The sequence below is a fragment of the Lissotriton vulgaris genome, chromosome 10 (genome assembly GCF_964263255.1).
Source record: "Lissotriton vulgaris chromosome 10, aLisVul1.2, whole genome shotgun sequence".
Lineage (NCBI taxonomy): Eukaryota > Metazoa > Chordata > Amphibia > Caudata > Salamandridae > Lissotriton > Lissotriton vulgaris.
In genome coordinates, this window is record NC_141698.1 from 25,767,605 (window position 1) to 25,789,499 (window position 21,895).

A 21,895-nucleotide genomic window follows, 5' to 3' on the forward strand; every position below is an offset into this window, starting at 1 on the left:
TATGTACTCAGGAGAGCTGTTGAATTAGTAATGGACTATGCAATGACCACCTCAGACTTGGCATTCCTCTGCACAACATCTATCTTCAAATTCTCTTTACCAGGCAATGTTACCGGGTACTTTAAGGTTAAATTATCTCTTCCCAGCCATTGTAACAATCACCAACTCTGGTTCCACATGGATTAAATTCTATAGGGCAAGTTTGTCTTTAAGCTCTGTGCTAGGTCTCAGCAGTTCAGCAAAGCAACATAGTCAAGAAATCTCTTTCCTCTGTGACGAACACGCAAGAGTCTTCTTCCTCAAGATGTGGAGCCCTTTTTAACAAGTTCACAGCAGGTGCTAGCCACATATTGTGGGGATTGTCTAACTAGATCAGAATCGAAATCCCGGATCCACCTTAAATCAAAGTTATCTTAAAAAGGGTGAACTGCTAACTGAACAGTTGACAACCTGTCACTATCAGTCTGATGAAGTGAGGAATTCCAACAATCTCAGATTGGATCCTCTGGAAACACCTTAATACAACAGGGCGCGGCCGAATGAAGGGCCGAGAGGCCCCTGCAATGCCTGTACTTGGACCATGTTACCCTAATTAACTAGCAACCCTGAATGTGTTCTGTAAAATAATTTGTCAACTGCTTCTATGACACGTATTTGGTGTGACATGCTGAAATTGTGATCTTCCTGGTTTTTCTTAATTAAATTGTTTAAAGAAATAGACAGTTTTACCTATAGTGCAAAAAATGTCACATCTATTTAAAACATGTCCCACTGGAAGAAGCCCTGGCCATTGAAAAGCAAGGGGCTGGGCCAGGGGGTACCCCCAGGGCAAATTTTCCTCACCTTTAACACACAGCCCGTTCTATAGCTTCGTATCCTATCCAGTGAAGAAATCCTTTGATACCCTCTTGGAAATATCTCACCCCTCTGGTGGTCCATCAATAACGTAGTTTTGTCGGCATAGAGGTAAATCTAGATACCACAGTCGTTAAGCACATAGTCCTGTAAATAAGTTAAACCTCAGCCACCTCTTTGCGCATGGAGGTGCCAAGTAAATCTTTGATGTCGAGTGATCCTTGAGCCCTGGCAGGATTCAAGTGACTGATGGAGCATGCCTTCGATAGACCTATGAGTCAATGATCTGCTGAAAGCAACAAGTTTCTTAAAACAAATTACAAAGTCCTATCGTTGGCCCTGTCTCTGGTACAGCAAGGGCTGGTTAATACTTAGAAACTGAAATGAAGCCGGACAAAGCAGACAGTCAAAGTTTCTCCTGATTTCACAGAGCTTAACAATCTTTCTTTTCTTAAGACAGGTCATCTCTCCTTATATCCCTCATTATAACAAATGTGAACCAACCAGCCAGTGTTTCACATCATGCTTAATCTTGAACGTTTTTGAGTACTGAATGAAAACGTTTGCTATCATTACTATATCATGGAATCAAGCATCCAAGAAACAAAATGCTGGATAATGGACCATGTAGACCACAACAAAGAGATGGATCGAAAGCTTGAATTCATTGCAGGTGCTGGTACCATCTTGGGGCCACTTCCTAGCCCCTTTTTTTTGCCTACCATACCACCTCAGATTAGACCCAGCTGTTTGCCAGTCAGCCTGGATCATGCCCCAATAGGAAAATGCCAGGCGAAGCTGCCAAGCCAGGACTGCTCTGTACTAGAACACAGGAAACCCAAGACAGGTTTCAGCATAGTTGGGGCTCTTCAGTCGGTATAGCTTAGTTCCAGAGGCTCAGCGAGCACAGGACCCATTGTATGGGCAGTCCTGTCACACTTAGGAAGCCGCAATGAAGCATACATAAAAGTGATGGGTGGGAGGCTTGAACTAATCACAGCCACTGATAATGACTCAGGCCACATCCAGGCCCATTGTTTTATTGCCCACCGTGCCACCTCAGATTAGACTCAGAAGCATGCAAAGTAGATTGCTCTTTTTCTAATAGGAACATTCCAGTCCGAACAGCGAAGTAGGTGGTAACAAGTTTGGGGTTGTGTGCGTTCCCATTTGGAGGGGACTTGGCCTGGCAGTTCGGGCTGGACTGTGCTCACCGGAGCAGGACCTCTGTCTAGAGTGACACAGTGGGTGAAAAATGATTGCCAGGAATTCGGCCTTAGCAACTGGCAGTTGCTGAGGTTAATTCAAGCATTCCTACAATCAGCTTGGTGCTTTTGCAGCAGATGTCGCAAGTGCAATGGGTGCGCTCAGACGCATGTCCTATTGCCACCGTGCCATGGGTCTGATGCCATACCTCACTGATGAGACATATGTAGGTTAAAACCGGTCAGGGGTTACTTTTGCACCTACCTGCAGGGAACATCACCTGGCAGTTCAGGCTCAACTGGTACTATTGCAGCAGGACCCAGACTGATTTGCATAAGGGGGGCCTCTGAATAAAATGTCACAGTGGGTAAGAAACGACGGTCTGAATCTGGCCTGAGATTGATTTAAGCATTCCTTCCATCATATTTGTTCTTTTCTTGGATAATGGACTATGGCATACAGATGCTCTGTACTGGACAAGTTTGGAGCTGCTAAGATCCAACCAAGATCACTGTTCTAAGAAAACACCCCTACCCAAAGGTACACTCCATGTGCACGGATGTAACAATTTTGAGTTTATTTATTTTCATTCAATAGTAATGAGGGTCTTTTTTCAGTCTAGTGTTTTTTTGACTTTTCATTATTTTCAGTCACTTCCCATTACTTATGGACTTAGGTCAAGGTTGCTTCTTTTTCAGAACATTCAATTAGTGCTGTTCATTTTATTTAAGGGTGATCGGTTCAGAACCCCAACCTAGCTTTATATTTGTTTTTATCGTATGCTTCCTCTCCTGAGACTTTTCCCTACCCGCAAGAAAGTGGTTCTGAACAGCGACATCAAGATGTTGGACTGGACTTTGCTATCATTCACTGCAGCATGCATTCCGGCATATATGATAGCAGGGGCATGGGGCAGGAGCACACACTTAAGACCCCAAGGCAGCTTCATTCTTCCCTGGAGACACCAGGCCAGCTTACCTGCCATGTTCTTCTGCAGGGGCAGGAGCACACACACTTAAGACCCAAAGGCACTTCATTCTTCCCTGAAGACACCAGGCCAGCTTACCTGCCATGTTCTTCTTCAGGAGCACACACACTTAAGACCCAAAGGCACTTCATTCTTCCCTGGAGACACCAGGCCAGCTTACCTGCCATGTTCTTCTGCAGGGGCAGGAGCACACACACTTAAGACCCAAAGGCACTTCATTCTTCCCTGGAGACACCAGGCCAGCTTACCTGCCATGTTCTTCTGCAAGGGCAGGAGCACACACACTTAAGACCCAAAGGCACTTCATTCTTCCCTGAAGACACCAGGCCAGCTTACCTGCCATGTTCTTCTGCAGGGCGGTGTTCTCAGCCTGAAGGCGCAAGAGTTCTCCAGCCACAGGGCTTCCCACAGAGGGCACCGGCAGACCCTCTTTCATCCGCTGGTTTTCCACTTCCAGCTGTTCAATTTGGGAGCACAGCTGCGCCATGAAGGAATAGGGCATATTATGGAAATAAAAAGGAGAGATCAAATTAGACACCTTAACCCCAACTTCTGGCTGAATCAAGGGTCTTGTGGACTGGCCTGAAGTAAGACAATAACAAGGGTGAGAAAGAGGGGGCCAGTAGGGTTACTGGAGGTCCCTGAGGTCACCATTTGCCTTCCAATGAGAGAAGGACTTTGCCTAACCCTTGTAATGAGCATACCTAGACTGCACCAAGAAATAAAACTTACTGATCAGAGGAATACATGTTGACAGCAAAAAACACCTGGTAGTACCACAAACCACATACACTGACAGCATGTGCACCATATCATGATGATGGCAATATGTGTATTGTGACAAGCAGAGACAAAAGCATACTCCAAAACTGCAAGAGAAAGAAATGTTAATAATTCTAATACCATTCCCCCTTGCACACTGTATTATAATTAAAGTTTTAAAAAATTCTGAAATATTTGGATACTGAAGAATGTTAACGAATGTGAGCAGGAACCAGACATCACCAATAACACCGTTCTGAGGGATAAACTGCTCGAGACAGATTGTTTTAACTAATGTCATCAACACAGAGACATTGTGTTTTGTGGTGTCACAAAAATGAGATAAAGTGTTGTATGTGATGTCGTCAACACAGAGGCGGGGTGTTTTGTGAAGGTGCTAGCAATGACGCAGGGTGTTGTATGTTATGTCATCAACACAGAGACACAGTGTTTTGTGATGTCAGTAGCAATGACACAGGGTGTTGTATGAGTATTCTAGGATGTTGACAGCAAACAACTGTTCTGTGGGGTCACAAACTGTGGGAAGGAAATTGTAAAGAGTCCATGATGCGCTGTTCCCAGTCCTGCATGTGGCTTCACCGGTATATGCTGATCTGTTGTGGATCCGGAGGATACTGATAATTGGAATGAAATACCTGCAGCACAGAAACCGGCTTGTGTGAGCTGAGAGTGGAGACCCGCTGAGCTTGTGATCTGCGGTGCAATCCCTGAATGAGGAGTACTCCTGATGCCTGACATTAGTAGGAGAGAAATTTATTTCATGCACAGACACTGAAAAGGTGCACTGAAGGCAGCGAAGTGCATGGTGGGTCAGATCTAAGGGACTTAGTTACATTTGTTAATACTTCCTAGGTTTAAAAGTCCCGGTGGCGAGGCAGAGCCTTTTCCTTGGTTGCAGCCAGGCTGTGGAACTCCCTCCCGGAAGAGCTTTCTAGTTCGGTGTCTCATTCTCTCTTCCAGTAAACCTAAAAAACCTGGCTCTTCCCACAGATTTCAATAGGAGTATGCTGTATGGTCCGCATCCCCGTCTTCAGTCTACAAAAGTGCCTTGAAACCCTTGGGCTTAGTTCGCGCTCTACAAATCCAATACTTACTTACTTACTTGTAGTGGGTCACTTGTACACATCTGTGGGAAAAACTTATCACCAGTATTGCCCGACACCGGTACAGGATAGGGAAAGCTGACAAATCAAAGCTAAAGCTCTCCTTAGATACCAGGAAGTCGACAAGGAGGCAAGTGGAGGCCCAGTCACATGAGCAGGCCACGGATCTTTTAACGGAGGAGGCAGGAGAGGACGATATACAGCTCTTGCTGCAAGTTATAAGGTGCAGTCTACACACTATTGACAAAAAAATGTATACACTTACACTCCACATGGATCAGCTGTCAGATAACCTGGATAAGCATGCCCCAAGGTTTGATGTCGTCTAGCACTGCGTGTCGGAGACAGAGGGTGACGCAGACGCTAACAAGGACACTGTAACTAAGCAGTGTAAGGCACCGAAAAAATAGAAACTAAAAATGAGGACCAAAATGCCAGGTCAAGGCGCAATAACATAAGGATCATTGGCGTCCCTGAATCCACTAACACAGGCAACATGGAGCTTTATATAGAAACAATGCTTGTTGATATGCTGGGCAGACACTTTCTCTACAATGTCTGTGGTGGAATGGGGGGGGGGGGGCACAGATCCTTAGCACCAAGGCACTGGTGGCCCGCGAGAGCTATTTTTGGTTTGAATAGACGTGCCAGTGCAGCGGGCTTGCTGCAGACTTTGCATTGGCTTCCAATCCGCAAACGGATCGCCTTTAAGGCTTTGACTTTGGCCTATAAGGCCCTCCATGCGGTGGGAGCAAAGTACCTCCAAAAGAGACTTGCCTTTTACCATCCGGCTCGTTCTCTGAGGTCGGAATCCCTGTTTTTGGCGGTTGTCCCACGAGTGAAGAGAGCTCGCCTGGGAGGTCGCTCCTTTGGACTCCTGGCGCCACAGTTGTGGAACTCTCTGCCGCTCACACTCCGGGGAGCCACCAGCCTACTTGCTTTTAGAAAAGGTCTCAAAACCTGGTTGTTTACCCAGTAGGCCGCTTTGTTGTTGTGTACCCTCTCTGCCTTTTGTCTTCTTCTTCTTTTAACTGTGTTATGTTATTGTGCTGTAGCCCTCCTTACTCAAAGCGCCGGGACACTCTTTTTGAGTAGCCGTGCGCTATATAAAAGTAAATATAACATACCATAACATAACATAACATAACATCGTATGGCTAAACATCTTAACTACAGAGACAGTGATAGGGCGCTCTGAGCTGTCAATGGGAGGCATGAACTCCAACACTCAGGATCCTTTATTTCTCTATTCCCGGAAGGGGGAACATCCTTTACGATGCGGATGTTACCCCGCGCTACCATTAGGACGCGTCTCTTACAACGCAAGTCGTAACCACGACTTGCGCTGGAGGGCGCTCAAGGGCAAGGAATAGTTAATTTAGTATTCCAACACCTTCCCTACTATCCACGGGGACTGGTGTTGGAATAGTAAATTAAACTATTCCTAAGTCCGCACCCAACAGCGCAAGTCGTGGTAACGACTTGCGTTGTAAAACACGCGTTGTATCGGTACGCGTGGTAATAGCCCGCGTCGTACCGTCATACATCGTCCCGGAAGTCACCAATAATTCTTTGGGCCCGAACGGTCCTTGGAATAAGAGTGGTAGAACTATTCCAAACCCGGAGTGGAAGAACTTTATTGCCATATGTGTATTGGAAGGCAAACAAAGAGTATTTGCAAAGATATTTTTTCCTAACTGTGACAGTCCACAAGTGCAAAGCCAAATGGCAGGATTATCATGTGACACCGTAATATAGGGAGGTGATTTCAACGGTGCTCTTAATTAATTTCTAGGTTTATCAAGTGGAGTTTCTAGAAGACTCTGCTGTGGAGAAAGCAATTAATATTATGATAGGGAGGAATGGTTGGTGGACATATGGAGACTCAGGACCCTGAGTAATCCGGGCTTCACATTATACTTGGCTGTATATGACCAATTTTCTAGTATCAACTACATTCTACTATCTGGAAATGTCACTACAATGAGTCAAACCCTGTTTGTATCGCAGAGCTTGATATGCTGAATCACCATCTGCTGAGCTATGCATGGAGATTCCAATAGGAGGCGCTGTTAGATTCGGTGTTTGAAGCCAACACCCGGTCAACAATAAATGAACAGATTGCGATTAATGTAGGGTCTGTGGAGCGATTTGAGACAGTCTGGGCGCCCTTTAAAGCGTACATCCAAGGAGGTAGTTTTTCACAAGCAGCGGGGGACTGAAATCTATTCGGCATGGTTAAGCCACCCTAGAAAGCAAGATAGTCCAACCGGAAAGGTTACATATTCAAATAAGGATTTGCATATTTTAAATAAGAGGCTACCTAAGCTAGGGGAAACCTAAGATCCGTCAGATGAAGAAGTTTTAATGTGGGCACATATGCTGTGGCCAGGTCAAACGGCAAAGGAGAATGTCCAAGAAGGACCTTGACTGCAAACATACGGGTTGCTCACTGACGCCAGGTGTCAGAGGTGTCAGAGGCTGCAGACCTCATGCACTTCGCATAGCGGTGTCCAGGTATACAGATGTACGAGCAAAGGATTTTTACAGAACTTGACAAATTGATAGATTATAGACTGGACGGTACTCATGTGTGCACTGCTGGGGTATGTAAAAGACATCCCTGTGCCATTAGAGAGTACACAGCTCTTGCACTCTTGCTTGCCAAGCTTCGCCTGGTGTTGGGGTGGGGTAGGGGCTTGCTTCCGTCCTTCCACCCACGGGTGGGTCCAGAATCTTATTTATTGTCACAATACAACAGGACACATAGAACACATTTCTGTCAGCAAAGCCTAGGCCAAAAGATATTTTTTCCCACAATAATTGTTACTGATGTTGGAAGAAACCTAGACCCAATCTGATTAGGAATGTGCTGTGCATTGATTACATTATACCCTTAATGTTTTTTCTTTTTCAGGAAAAACTAAGCAGGGTTTAGTGGTGCGTCTAGATCTATTGCTTCATTATAAGTTACAATGTGTTGTATGAATGCTACACCTGCACCGAGGTGTAGCCAATGTTAGGGCACACTGTATGAGAAAAACTGTCGGCGGCAATGCTTTTTTCCTGTTACATATCTTTTCCCTTTTGGAAAGCATAAGTAAAAAAGAAAAATTCAACCGTGAGACAGTGTTGTGATCATCACAAAACCTGGGTGTTTAGCACCAGTAAAAGCATTGGCAGTGATCTATGTCACATCATAAAGCACGAGGCAGAGTGGCGAGTGACATCATCAGAGTAGGTCACTCAGTAATTCATGGTGATATGTGAAACCATTTAAGTGCCAGGCAAGGTGGTCATCACAGTGATGCAGGCATTTGATGATGTCATAGCAGTGACACTGCATGTGCCCTGTGAGGACCTCAGAGATGGAACAAAGTGATGTGGGAGCTGCGTTGTTTCAGTAAAAAGTTAAAATTGCAGGATACATGCGTGACACAATAACTATATGCCAATTGAAGTCTGCAGTGTATTTTGAAAAAAATGAAGAAAATGTGAAGGGGCAGGAACTTACAAGAAAACATTAGGTCATGGCCAGGAAGAGATATAGGATAAGGTAGGGTGTAATGACTAGTGTCACCAACATTGAGACAAGGTGTTTGAGATGTCATCACCAGCAACACATTTTTAATACAGGTTATGGCCAGCAAGAAATATGTCAGAAGGAAGGTGTACTAACTTTTGCCAGGTGTTCTGCAAAGTAAACATCAATGAGACATTTATAGTACAGGCTAAAGGCAGCAAGAAGGAGAATATGGTGAAACAGTCACTATTTAGTGCTAAACACAAGAATACCACTCACCAGGAAGTTGTCATCATGCAGAACCCTGGGTGCACAGGGGTTAGCATGTAGATGACATGGCAAGGGGGAGACAATGTACATACAGGTGACATGCCCTCACCGGGTCACAGGGGGGTGGAGGTTAGGGGGTCACAGCACCCATCTCCACAGCGCACACAGCCTCGCACCGCGCATGCGTCCTGGCCCCACAGGAGCCCCTGTGGCCCTACCTTGGAAAGCTCCTGCATGAGTGTGCTGTTCTGGAGCCGGAAGTCCTCCTCCTGGCTGTGCAGCTTCCCCTGGAGCATCTCATTCTCGCTCAGGAGGGCGTCCACTTCCTGATGTGAAAGGAGGATGGTCAGAAGGATACAGCTGAATGACAGCCCACCCTGCTACACCTGGAAATACCCCACACTGCTGCAAGCATTTCAATGTTAAATGCCTTCAAAAGAACAGTTGACCTAAAGCACACTGGTCAGCGCAGTCCAAGCAAGGGGTGGAGACACCGCCCAGGCAGCCATGTGATATCCAGCCCCCCCCCCCCACCAGCAGACACTGAGGACCCCTGGGATGAGTCTGCCGATAGACCGCCCATGTCTCTCCAGCTCAAGCTTGTGAACTGCCCACAACTGTGAATGTGCAAAGCAAGGCAGGGACCACCTTCAGGCCCCCTCCAGCAATGACTGCACAGACCTACGTCACTCCTTGTGAAGGATAAATGCCTTCAGTGCCCAGCTTCCATCCCACATTCACAATAATATCCCATATTAGAAGTGAACATGCCACTGACGTACCCGTGATGCAATCCACTTCACCCTACAATCTACGCATATGACCCAGGCTAGGTATAGGTAATCAACAGCAAAGTCCACCCTCTCTCTCTCCCTACAAGTGGTAAAACCTGCTGTCTTCTCACTGCGTTTACATGGACTGGGTGAAAGTGCTCTCAGGATACACAGGGCTCTCTCACTTCCTACAAGGAGTAGGACCTGCTCTCTTCTCACTGCGCCTACTGGACTGTGCGGCAGGGCTCTCAGGATACACTGGACTCTCTCACTTCCTACAAGTGGTGATACCTGCTCTCTTCTAACTGCGCCTACATGAACTGGGTGACAGGGCGCTCGGGATACACAGGACTCTCTCTCTCCCTACTGTATCTGCAGGGACTGTGCGAAAATGCTCTCACAATAGCGGGACTCTCTCTCTCTCTCTCCCTACAAGCAGTAAGGCCTGCACTCTGCTAACTCCGGCTACAGAGACTGTATGACAGTGCTCTCAGGATACACAGGGCTCTCAGGATACACAGGGCTCTCAGGATACACAGGGCTCTCAGGTCACAACAGAGCTCTCAAGACACACCGGGCTCTCACGACTCACCGGGCTCTCACGACACACAGGGCTCTCACGACACACAGGGCTCTCACGACACACAGGGCTCTCACGACACACAGGGCTCTCACGACACACAGGGCTCTCACGACACACAGGGCTCTCACGACACACAGGGCTCTCACGACACACAGGGCTCTCACGACACATAGGGCTCTCACGACACACAGGGCTCTCACGACACACAGGGCTCTCACGACACACAGGGCTCTCACGACACACAGGGCTCTCACGACACATAGGGCTCTCACGACACACAGGGCTCTCACGACACACAGGGCTCTCACAACACACAGGGCTCTCACGACACACAGGGCTCTCACGACACACAGGGCTCTCACGACACACGGGGCTCTCACGACACACGGGGCTCTCACGACACACGGGGCTCTCACGACACACAGGGCTCTCACGACACACAGGGCTCTCACGACACACAGGGCTCTCACGACACACGGGGCTCTCACGACACACGGGGCTCTCACGACACACAGGGCTCTCACGACACACAGGGCTCTCACGACACACAGGGCTCTCACGACACACGGGGCTCTCACGACACACGGGGCTCTCACGACACACGGGGCTCTCACGACACACAGGGCTCTCACGACACACAGGGCTCTCACGACACACAGGGCTCTCACGACACACGGGGCTCTCACGACACACGGGGCTCTCACGACACACGGGGCTCTCACGATACATGGAACTCTTCAAACTCTGGGATAAGGCAGCGCACACCGATACATTGCAATGTTCACAGAGTTCTTACCTGGGCTTTCTTGCTTTTACTCAGAGCCTGGAAGAAAAAAGAGAGGACAGGTTGTCACACAGATAAGAAGCACCAGGAGCATAGTCAGAGGAACCCCCAATATATCCACCTGAAGGCCTTGTGCGGCTTTACTGCAAAGAGGAATGCTTGCAAAGCCAGACAAAGAACATTTGGCACTTCTTATACAGAGCAAATATAATCAGCCTGCAGATCTAAAAAAAACTCTTTTTCAAGTCATAAAAAATAGCATGCTTCTTTCAAGAGAAGATAACAAATATTTGTAATCAGTTTACTATTAGAAACTCGACTACTCAAACGATAACACAGCTTCTTACCTTAGATTTGGAGAGCACACGGCTCATTGAGTTTGAGGCTCCCTCGGCAGAGAAACTTAGGAAATCATTTCCAAATCTCAACTCTGGCTCCCCTCAAGATCTGAGCACACCAAAGATGGTGCATACGGCAACAGAGGAAGTAGAAATCCATCCAGCAGATATCGGTGCAGCAATGCCCAAAGAGGGAGTCTTCCCAGGTCACTGGAAATTAGCTTCAGTCCTCCCACTCTTGAAAACATCTAACCTTAACACCACGGATCTGATCTGAACAACTATCGACCCATATAGGCTCCCATACCCTGCAAAGCTAGTGGAGAACGCGATGAATGAGCAGCTAGCTTCATTCATCGACAATAACCACCTCCTTGATGACACCCAGTTCGGTTTTAGAAACAAAATCACAGTAACAAATCTGCGCTGGTGGTGCCAACCGAGGACATAAGAGCCGCCCTGGACAGAGGTGGGACTGCTGCTCTGGTCTGTCTGGACCTCTCCGCGGCCTTCGATACAGTAAACCATGCTCTGCTGGTTGACCGTGTGTGGAGCCTGGGGATTGGAGGTCCACCACTCACCCACCTAAAGTCGTTCCTGCCAATAGGCAGCAGATGGCAGCAGTGGGAGAGTTTTCTTCTAAACCCTATGCCTTGCCATGTGGAGTCCCACAGGGATCATCCTTGAGCCCTACGATGTTCACCTTGTACGTCACACCACTTTCGGTGGATTATAAGAGAAGCCCCAGACCCAGCAAAACTCAGCGCCACGCTCTCTTTTAAAAATTCCTACATTTTAATCTGCGGGAGGAGCCATCAGTACACTTCACTGGCTACCGGTTGGGCAGCGGATTGTCTTTAAGGCTCCGTGCGTGGTCTACAAGACCCTTTACGGGCATGGGCCTTCTTATTTTAAGAACAGCCTGAGGTGGTACACTCCAGGACCCTTAGTTCAAGCTATGCCAAGAACCTGCTGGTTCCTTCCTTTAAAGGGACCACCTGGGGAGGCAGAAGCTTCTTAGGTCCACAGCTCTACTCTGGAGTAGTATGCTGCCTGAACTTAAAACAGCTTCCTCCCTGCCCGTTTTAGAAAGACATTAAAAAACCTGGCTTTTTGTACAGAATTAGGAGACCAGAACCGTGCTGCCTTGTCCCCCATGGCACAACAACATCTCATCACACGCACCACTCCCGCCATCCTGTTGGCCTTGCACCAGGAGCTGGACTAATGCCGGGGTGTCTTGTTCTCAGCGAGGGAAGGACATGGAGTGTGAGACAGGCCAGCCCTGTCTTTTTATAGGAATAGAAGTATGGGTGACCATGGGCGGATGAGCACAGTGACTTTTGGGATTGGGTAACTAGGTTTGAGTCCTGGCTTCTGCTCAACAACCTGTGATCCTGGACAAGGTACAATCTTTCCTGCCTAACCAACACACAGTAATGAATTTGTTTGCAGTATGTGTAAAGCGCGAACACTCATCCCCAAAGGGATATTAAGGTGCTGAGTTGCTACATGTCCTGCTAACTGATGCACTGGGGATTGTCTGGGAAGGTTGGTGTGAATACCTTAGAGTTGCTCCGGGAAAAGTCAGGTTTTCTTTTTTAAACCTGACGTGGTCGCCAGTGAGGTGGGGTTCCAGCTGCAGTAGGTTCCAGTGGGCAGCATTTTAGAGGAATCTGACCTTGTGTATGTAATCTGGTGCGGATATAAAGTGCTCTAATGCCGCGTGGGTGACTTGGCGCTATATGAAACTGCAGAAAATAAATAAAGCACTCGGCGAGTACCAGGCGAAGCATAGCTAGGACCTTCCATCCATGCAGCAGAAGGGCTGCGACAACAGATGCCCTAAGGCCAGATGCGGTCGGCTTTAGTTTGTTTGGGTCTTCTCTAACTCTGGCACTCAGGGGAGCGCACAATGTGGCGGCCGGGGGGTGACTCGTAGAGTGCTGGCACAGGGACCCTATAGAAGGGGCTTACTAAACCAACAGCTGGCAACAAGAAAACACAAGAGAGCCACATTTGACAAGTAAGTGCGAACCCTCTCACTTCCAAAAGCATTTAAACCTGCCCGCCACTCCCTTAGGACTTCTTGACCCTAACATGATGGTGCCTAAAAAGAGGCTTGCCCATCGCACAGAAATAGATTGCGATGAAAATGATGTCTCACCGTCAACATCCTAAAGTGTCAATCTGAGCTCCTCCCAGTCAAACCCATTAAAGAAGCCTCCATGTAAATCTCCTCAAGGACTCATCACACAGTTCTTTCGAGTCCTTCCCAGTTGGGGAAAATGAAGGGAATGAAGCAACCTCTCCAAAGGTCGGATCAAGTCTGTGCATGGCCAATATTCCCCTCTCTAGCAAATTTAATCCAATGCACAGATTGCCCTCATGCCCAGGGAGTGCCTGATCTTGGTGTAAACAAGGCCAACCTAGCCACAAATTATCTTAACATCTCCCCTACCTGGCAAGAAAGGGAGACTGCATCGCTAACCTCAAAAAACTCAGCGAGTGCTAGGAAGGCCTAAATAAAGAGGACAGATTCCAAGTTACTTCCGTGCAAATTCATTGGTGTAGTGGGCCCGGCTCAGAAGATGTAAAGCAGGCAACACTGCCATCAACTCTGGGGCCCTTTCCACCTGCAACTGGCCAGACAGCCGACTCCATCAAAGCGGGAGATCTCGCACCCTCCTTCCTCCTCAATCTGGAGTTAAAAATAGAAAGAACTCCAGAACTAACCCCAAATTTTTGGGGAGATTGGAGGAGGAAAGGGAATCCCCCTCTGAGACACAATTACCCCACGACAAGGAAGACCTGAACTCAACAGCTACAAACGCGGCTCCAAACACCATGGCAAGAACTTTAATACAGCAGTCCACAAAAACGGAGGGTCAAATAGACCTTTTTGTGATCAGTAGCGCAGCGCCTGGTGAACCTCGGTTCCAGCATGGAGGCAATGGAAGATGAAATGCTTAAGAACATGGCCATAAACTCCTACCCTTGCTCATGTGCAGCAATTATTGACAAGTGGGCCACTCTCCCGGAGACTTTAAGGGACACTGTAGCAATATCCAGGGGGTAGGTGGGTACTCCAGCAATTACCAGGGTAACTACCAGATTAAAAACTCTGAACAAGCCCTCCCAAGCCTCAATAGGCTAAGTTGTGCCCCCCACCCAAAGCCCAAAAATAGAGGCTGGCACAAAACACACGATTCAGAAAAGGGGGTGGTGATGAACAGAGTGTCTGAATTAAGCAGACCACTCTTACCCAGTCCAAAGATCAGGGCTTGATCCATCACCGTTTTTTAGCTCACTACACCATCCCAGCTCAGAACCTGGCTATATGCAAATTAGTCTGACCCTGGCCCAGTGCATCATGGGAACAGGGCAGACCAAACTACCAAGCCAATTCTTATACTGGGAAGGAAACAAGCTTCCGGGGACCGGTTTCTGGCATTTCAGCCGTCTTCGGCCCGGCTTGCTTGAATCCTGATGGTGCAATGAGCAAGGGACTCACATCTGAGTATACCCTTCCACGCTTATGGTGGACAAAAACGATTCAGAAAAGGGGGTGGTGATGAACAGTGTCTGAATTAAGCAGACCACTCTTACCCAGTCCAAAGATCAGGGCTTGATCCATCACCGTTTTTTAGCTCACTGAACCATCCCAGCTCAGAACCTGGCTATATGCAAATTAGTCTGACTTAATGAGCTGTGACGTGCACGCCGTGGTTCTGAAGAGCCGCTATAAACATCTGACCATTTACAGCTTCCTTAAGACTAAGACCCGCTATAAAATGAAACCGAAGTGCAGATTGCATTTATTGGATACAATAGCTTACCCTGAAGCGCCATCTACAGGCACTACGGAGCACTGCACTCACCAATTAACTTGACTGTCGGAGATGTTGGGTTAAAGGCCGAGCCTTTCGCGTTTTCACCGAAGGAAGGGAAGCGAAGTGGCCCAATTAGGACGGAGTTTTTTGTTGCAACTCTACTCCGCCCAGCTCTCCAAGGGGCCTTCTGGGCGGGCTGGGAAAGCAGCAATAAATGGCATTTCAATGTCATTAGAATTTGTCTACAGCACACACTCCAGCCTCCCCGTTTCTTCATATTTAAAGGGCAGGGGTGTGATAGGGCCGCCTCGCCTTAGATACGACGAGCCCGCTGAATGTCCTTGGGCATGAGGGTGACCCTCTGGGCGTGGACGGCGCACAGGTTGGTGTCCTCGAAGAGCCTGACTAGGTAGGCCTCGCCGGCCTCTGGCAGGTCCGTGACTGCAGAGCTTTGGAAAAGTACGTTGGTCTTGAAGTCCTGCGCGATCTCCTAGACGTAGGTAATTTTATTTTACCACTTCTTAAATACCGAATTTTACCGATTCGGTATTTAAGAAGTGGTAAAATAGAGGAGGGGGATGTAGGTATTAAAGAATCGTTAAATACCGAATCGTTAAGATTCGGTATTTACCGATTCTGTAAATACAGATTCGGTAATGCCCATTGATTCCTATGGGCATTGAAGCCCATAGGAATCAATGGGCATTACCGAATCAGTATTTACCGAATCAGTAAATACCGATTCTAGCAAGGGTGCAGGGGGTGTCACTTTGACACCCTCTAGCACCCCAAATACAGGCATGTGTGCCATGTGGCACACAGATGTGCCCTAAGGGCATGTCTGTCTGTCACATGGCATAGGTGTGCATGCACACATGTGCATGCACACCTGGATTCAGTATTTTACCACCCAATTGGATTGGGTGGTAAAATACCGAACCTGAAAGGCCTTTGGGACTCAGAAGAGTCCCACCTACATCTAGAAGTTACCGAATCGGTAAAAATACCGATTCTGTATTTTACCAATTCGGTAAAATTACCGATTCGGTAAAATTGGCCCCCTACATCCCAAAAACCCATTTACCGGTCGGTAACGGCGGAAATCGGCCGTTACCGGCCGGTAAATGGCCACCTACATCTGGCCCCAAGTGATTTGCCCTGAATCACAGGATGTTGAGCGTCCCTGCTGAGACTCAAGGACAGTTCCCCAGCGTTGAGGTTGATCGCTCTAGCCATAACGCCACGTTTCTTACTACCAAACTCAATGGAACTCGATTTCCCGACCTCAGAAGGATGACAAGCTGACTCAGTACTAAACTATGAAGTTTTGGGGTTACAGCTAGAGCGACTTCCTTATTTTAATCCTATGACTCTGCAAACCAGGCCACTTTGTGCTTTGTGTGAAAGCTGAATGCAAGGAGGGTGACAGCTGCTGCCCACAGAGACACAACAGGGTCACTCACCCCAACACCTTCTCTCGCTCTCTATTGGCTCCCTTATCCCTCGGGCTGGCTACTAAACAATATACAAAGCTTTTCCCCACTAGAGCAGAACCCTGGGAAGTGCACTTGCTTGTAATTTCTGCAAGGCAGCTCTGCTCATATCTGAGATGTGCGTAAGAAAGTATGAGAACTGCGAGTATGACGGGCCAGGGTCAGTGAGTGGAGGGGGGGGGGGGGGAAGGTCAGTTAGATAGCTAAAATGAACACAGTAATCTGTAGCTAAAATGGGGTCTTTAACCTTCATGTAACTGTATATCAAATTTAATACAGACACCTTAACTGAACAAGCATTGACAAAGCCAATAAGTCTAATTTATTGGTGTTGGCAATTACTTTTAGCCATGGTTTATATGCAGCATGGCTGGAAAAAAATGTAAAAAATGTATAATGACATGGCAATCACACCATTTTGTAGGCACATGCTAAACTGCCTGCAAAATGAGGTGAGCATTTTCTTTTTATTTACACATATCAGACAGATTTGTAAATAAAAGTTGTGTGGAATGCCCTTTTTTTGTATTTTGCTAATGTGCTATTTTGAAACGGCCAACCCAAGCAAACGGGGAGTCATTGGGGGTGGGGAGTGCCACTGCATAGATGCCGCCCTCAGGCACAACCCAAACTGGACTTTTTGGCCACTGAGAAAATGTTTACGAGTACCCATGGTCTGGCCTGTCATGTTAGAGACGTCTTCAGAGATTGGCTGTATGTAGCTAGTGGTGGGCGTGACCAGGCCAGGCGAAGGAATCCTGCATCAGGAACTCAACATCTACCGCACATTGAGTCGTCCTAGTCATCATTTTGTAATGCTGGACTCGCTTTCTTTAGTAAGTGAAGCTTGTAGCAGGGCTGACCTGCTTATAAAACAAGCTGAAATGACTGTAGAAGCAAAGCCCAGAAACAAAATAAATAATACCAGCCTTTGTAAAGTGCACAGCTACCACCGGAGAGGTGTCCTGGCGCTGAGGGCCGGCGGGAAGATTAAGCGAGCTATTGCCCAGGGTCACATGGTGCTGGGCTAACCTGCCACCGGCGATCAAACCTTGAACCCCGTGGTCCAGAGGCCTGTGGGTTCTTTCTAGGACAGTGTACTTAATTAACTTCAATATCATTTGTAGACAACATTATGCAGCAGTTTGACCTCCGACAGGCTTTGGAGCTGCATTGGACATGCTGAACTCATCCCCATCTCTGAAATATATATTTGGATTTAACGTATTGCAGGGTCCCCACCAGAAGCAGGAAATTATTCTAATGTTTATGACTATCAAAGAAGATCCGGCAAAGCAGACATTTTAGCTTCCGGTACAGAAAAAGTCATTCTCTTCGGCAGAATGGTTGTATGATAAGAACATCAATGTATTTACTTTGGAAGTGGCGTAAATAGGTCACAATTACGGGCTGGTCCTTTCAAATGAGGCGATCATCCTACTCGAGTGGCCTTTGAGCTGCTTGAGGGCATGCGGACGTTGTATACTACTATTTCAAAGTTACTGCGAGACTCCCAGCTCAACAGAGACGAACCATTAAAGCGAGTAAATCTACGAACGGTCCAACGCTAGAGAAGCAAAGATCGCCCTGCAGCATGGTGCACTGCTGCAAATGCATGGATTTGTTGACCATACCACGATCTTTTGTTTTTTTATTATTTTGATTCTGAAAACTTCCCCCATCTAAAGTCTTGATTAGGAGTAGGTCTGAATATGTGATTGGTATTTATTGGGTGTGGTAAATGCCTCCTATCCCGGATCTGCCATGCCAGAATGAAACAACATGCAAAATCAGTGTGTATTGGTTTCTACATGTTTTCCAGTTTCACCACCCTCACAAATAGATTACACCAGGGTTTTCCAGGTGTATCAGGAAAAACTGCACATGTTGGGTTTGTGTCAATTACAGCATGGAGGAAATACCCTGCCCTGGGGTAATTACCCCATGCAGTAATCACTGTTGAGCTCAAAAATACAAAAGTAATATTCCACCATAACTCCTGTTTCTGCATAATCAGACACTAAGTAGTGCAGGTTTCCTGGGACCACTGGGGAAGCAAACAAGGCAGATGGAAGTGCTGGGAGGAGCAAAGAATGACATAAAGAGAGTGCAGAGCACTCCTAGTAGAACCTCAGACAAAAGACGCGCACCAGAATAACAATACCGGCAGAGCTGAGCGGACTGCACAGTAAGGGCCAAGGGATCCTGCTCTCAAACTCTGCAGCATTCTTTCCTTTAATTTAGGCCTTGGTGACAGATTGCTCCCTCATATCATCCTATGGAATCTACCAAGATACAGAGCGAGTAGTTAATTACAAGCCCCTAACAGCGTTTCGCTCTGGCCAGCTAATGGCGACAGACAACTGAACGTGCAAAAGTCCAAGACCATGTTACAGCCTGGTAGTCGGCTGCTCATGAAGTCCAGACAGCAGCTGAAGACCCGGTCAACGGCCCAGGGAAAGCTGTTCAGATTGTTAAATGGGCTATATTCACTTTAGAAATATATATATATATATATATATATATATATATATATATATATAAAGAAGAGCTTTTGCTCGAAACGCGTCAGCCAATAAAATAATTCTGGATTACAGTCATCGTGGAGTGCGAGTCTCACTTTCCTGTGGATTAACTGAACACTGGGATATATATATATATATATATACTCCCAGCAGATTGCACCATCCGGTTATTTTCATGTGGGAAGAGACTTGTGCTGCTGCTCCCTGGTTCACGTATCACCGACCTGATGCGGTTCAAGGCTGTTGCCTCTTTCTCAAAGGTCCTTAGTATGCTGGCTTACGCAGGCTGTTCTAATTGTGTTTAATATATGCATGCCCCGCCCTCAGTGGGCCATGCTTCGTGCACATTTGCATGCTGGGAAGAGTAGTCCCATGTAGAACACCTATTATTTACCCTCAGTGGGCCCCAGAGCAGCTTACAAGTATGTGTAGCCCCTGTCGGATTACGCGTGGGGGTAGGTTTGCAGGCAGAGACCGCACACCGCTTGGGTTCTTGACTCTCCTGTGCAGGTCCCACAGGGCAGACTGAGAAGCACCTTAGGAAATTGCTTAGGGTTGCATTATTCAAGACAGGACCATTTGGCCTGTCCCACTACAGACCTTGAGACCAAGGTTGTATTAAGTTTTTAATTTTTACTTTTCACTGTGTAGTACGAGCACCAAGGTCCTGAGGAATTGCTAGTTTAGCATGAAACATGTCGACCTCAACTGAGGGTTGTAGATAGTCTTACATGCTACTAGCGTAGCATCTATCTCCCCTCCCACCATTTTATTTTGATTGGAAGTGATTAGTGTGCAAGTGTATGTGTGAGTAGTATGTGAGTATGATTAGCGTTGTGGAACCAGGGTCTTCTTACTTTTTCCTTTTGGAAAAAGGTTAATACTTATTGGTATTATATTAAAAATGTGTTGAACTATAAATGTATTTAAATGATGAAAAAATTTGTTATGCTATATCTGTTTAAACTGATGAAAAAAATAGAATGAATTCAAAAAGAGTAATTTATTTTAAAAAATAAGAAATGTTTTGATATATATAAAAGAAATAAACTTTTGAAAATATAAACAAAGAAATTGTTATTGTTGTGTTTTGAAGGACATAAAAAATGATATGAACAATGTTTCAGTATATAAAGTATATAGGCCATGAGGGAATTTACTTTTGTTGTGATCACAAAACACACATCGCAATTCATACAGATAAAGAATGGGCCCTTTGGGCAGTCCCTACAGCCACTGACTAATTTAGGACGTTTTAAGCATTGGCTTACAGATATCTCCATCAACGATGGCTTTGGAGCACGTGAACCTCCCAATCGTCCCCGAAGAACAGATAAAAAACTTAAGACCAATGCCCCCTGGTTCACCTCAGATCTAGCAAAAGCCCATTTATCTTGCAGAAAAGCCGAACGCAAGTGGCGTAGAACGTACGACACGGCAGACAGACTTTCATATAATCAGCTGAGGAATATATATCATTCCAACATTAAAACAGCTAAAAAAGTATTTTATACGAACGCTATTAAGGAGTCCAAACAGAAACAAAAAACATTGTTTTCGAAAGTGAAGACGTTCACCCAGCCCAGAGCGTTACAACCTGAAATTCCCCCATCTCAAGAGTTTTGTAACCAAATTGCCGACTTCTTTGAGGAGAAAATCGACGCCATCCAAAAAAAATTCCCTCCACCTCAAGCAACCCAGATTTCAAGCATAACTGCTCAGAAAGTAATTCCAGTCGGAAGTCTTAAAAACTTCACACCGGTCAATCTAGATCAAACTAGAGAAGTTATTCTGGCATGCAAATCTGGATCACCCTCTGACCCCTGCCCCCCCAGAATTCTCCATCAACTCATTGACGTGGTGAACCCAATCATTAACAAGATTGTTAACTCCTCCCTTAGCACGGGAACAGTGCCTCGCTTATGGAAACAGGGAATAGTAAAACCCCTGATGAAAAAATCCAATAAATCCCCTTCTGAGCTTACAAATCTCCGCCCAATATCGCTCCTCCCGGTTCTAGGAAAAATTACCGAACAAATGGTTTATAGAGAACTTAAAAGGCATCTTGAAGTACACAACGTACTCCATCCCCAACAATCAGGCTTTCGCCCCCACCACTCTACGGAAACGGCACTGATTGAATTAACAGACTCTATTAAGCTGCTGCAGGATCAGAAGAAGAACGCCGTCCTCATTCTTCTAGACCTCACAGCGGCGTTTGATACCATCTCGCATTCCATTCTGCTTAGCAGACTGAAAGATATCGGTATCTCAGAGGTGGTTCTAGCGTGGATAACGTCCTTTTTAACCGACAGATCTCAAACGATCGCCCTAGGTCCTTTCCTCTCCAAAGAGAAGTGGGTCCCATCAGGAGTTCCTCAGGGCTCCATTCTGAGCCCTCTACTCTTTAATATTTACCTAATTCCACTCATATCTCCGATTGAGTCATTCGGCATACTTGTAACATCGTATGCCGATGATACGCAACTCATCGTGCCCCTAGAGGAACACTCTACTAAGGCTGAACAAAACCTCAAAAGCTGTCTGAAGGCTGTTTTTTATTGGATGGATATAAACCATCTAAAATGCAATTCCAGCAAGACAGAGATCCTCCCAATGGGAAAAAATACCAACTTCTGTCCAGGCCTATGGTGGCCTGAAGATTCAGCTGCTCCCCCCCAGACCGTAACAACTGCAAGGAATCTTGGAGTCCTGTTCGACACCGATTTGTCTTTCGACCAACACGTTAGGACTGTGGCTGGCCGTTGTTTCGGAATCATAAAGTCTCTTAAAAAATTCTTTGACTTCTTATCGTTAGACTCTAGAAAAACCGTAGCA

At 46.6% G+C, this 21,895-nt stretch overlaps 1 protein-coding gene across 4 annotated transcripts in view; it reads right to left on the reverse strand.

Annotated features, from left to right (window-relative positions):
* Window positions 1-21,895, reverse strand: part of GRIPAP1 (GRIP1 associated protein 1) — a 395,004-nt gene that overhangs the window by 306,190 nt on the left and 66,919 nt on the right. For all 4 annotated transcript variants that reach the window (XR_015300640.1, XM_086940304.1, XM_086940303.1 and 1 more), the window contains exons 4-6: window positions 10,881-10,907; window positions 8,947-9,054; window positions 3,386-3,527 (exon numbers count right to left, since the gene is read on the reverse strand). Coding sequence is in view for 3 of the 4 variants with exons in the window: in XM_086940304.1 (XP_086796430.1) it covers window positions 3,386-3,527; window positions 8,947-9,054; window positions 10,881-10,907 (277 nt within the window). In the remaining variant the exon portion in view is untranslated. The remainder of the gene's footprint in view (window positions 1-3,385; window positions 3,528-8,946; window positions 9,055-10,880; window positions 10,908-21,895) is intronic.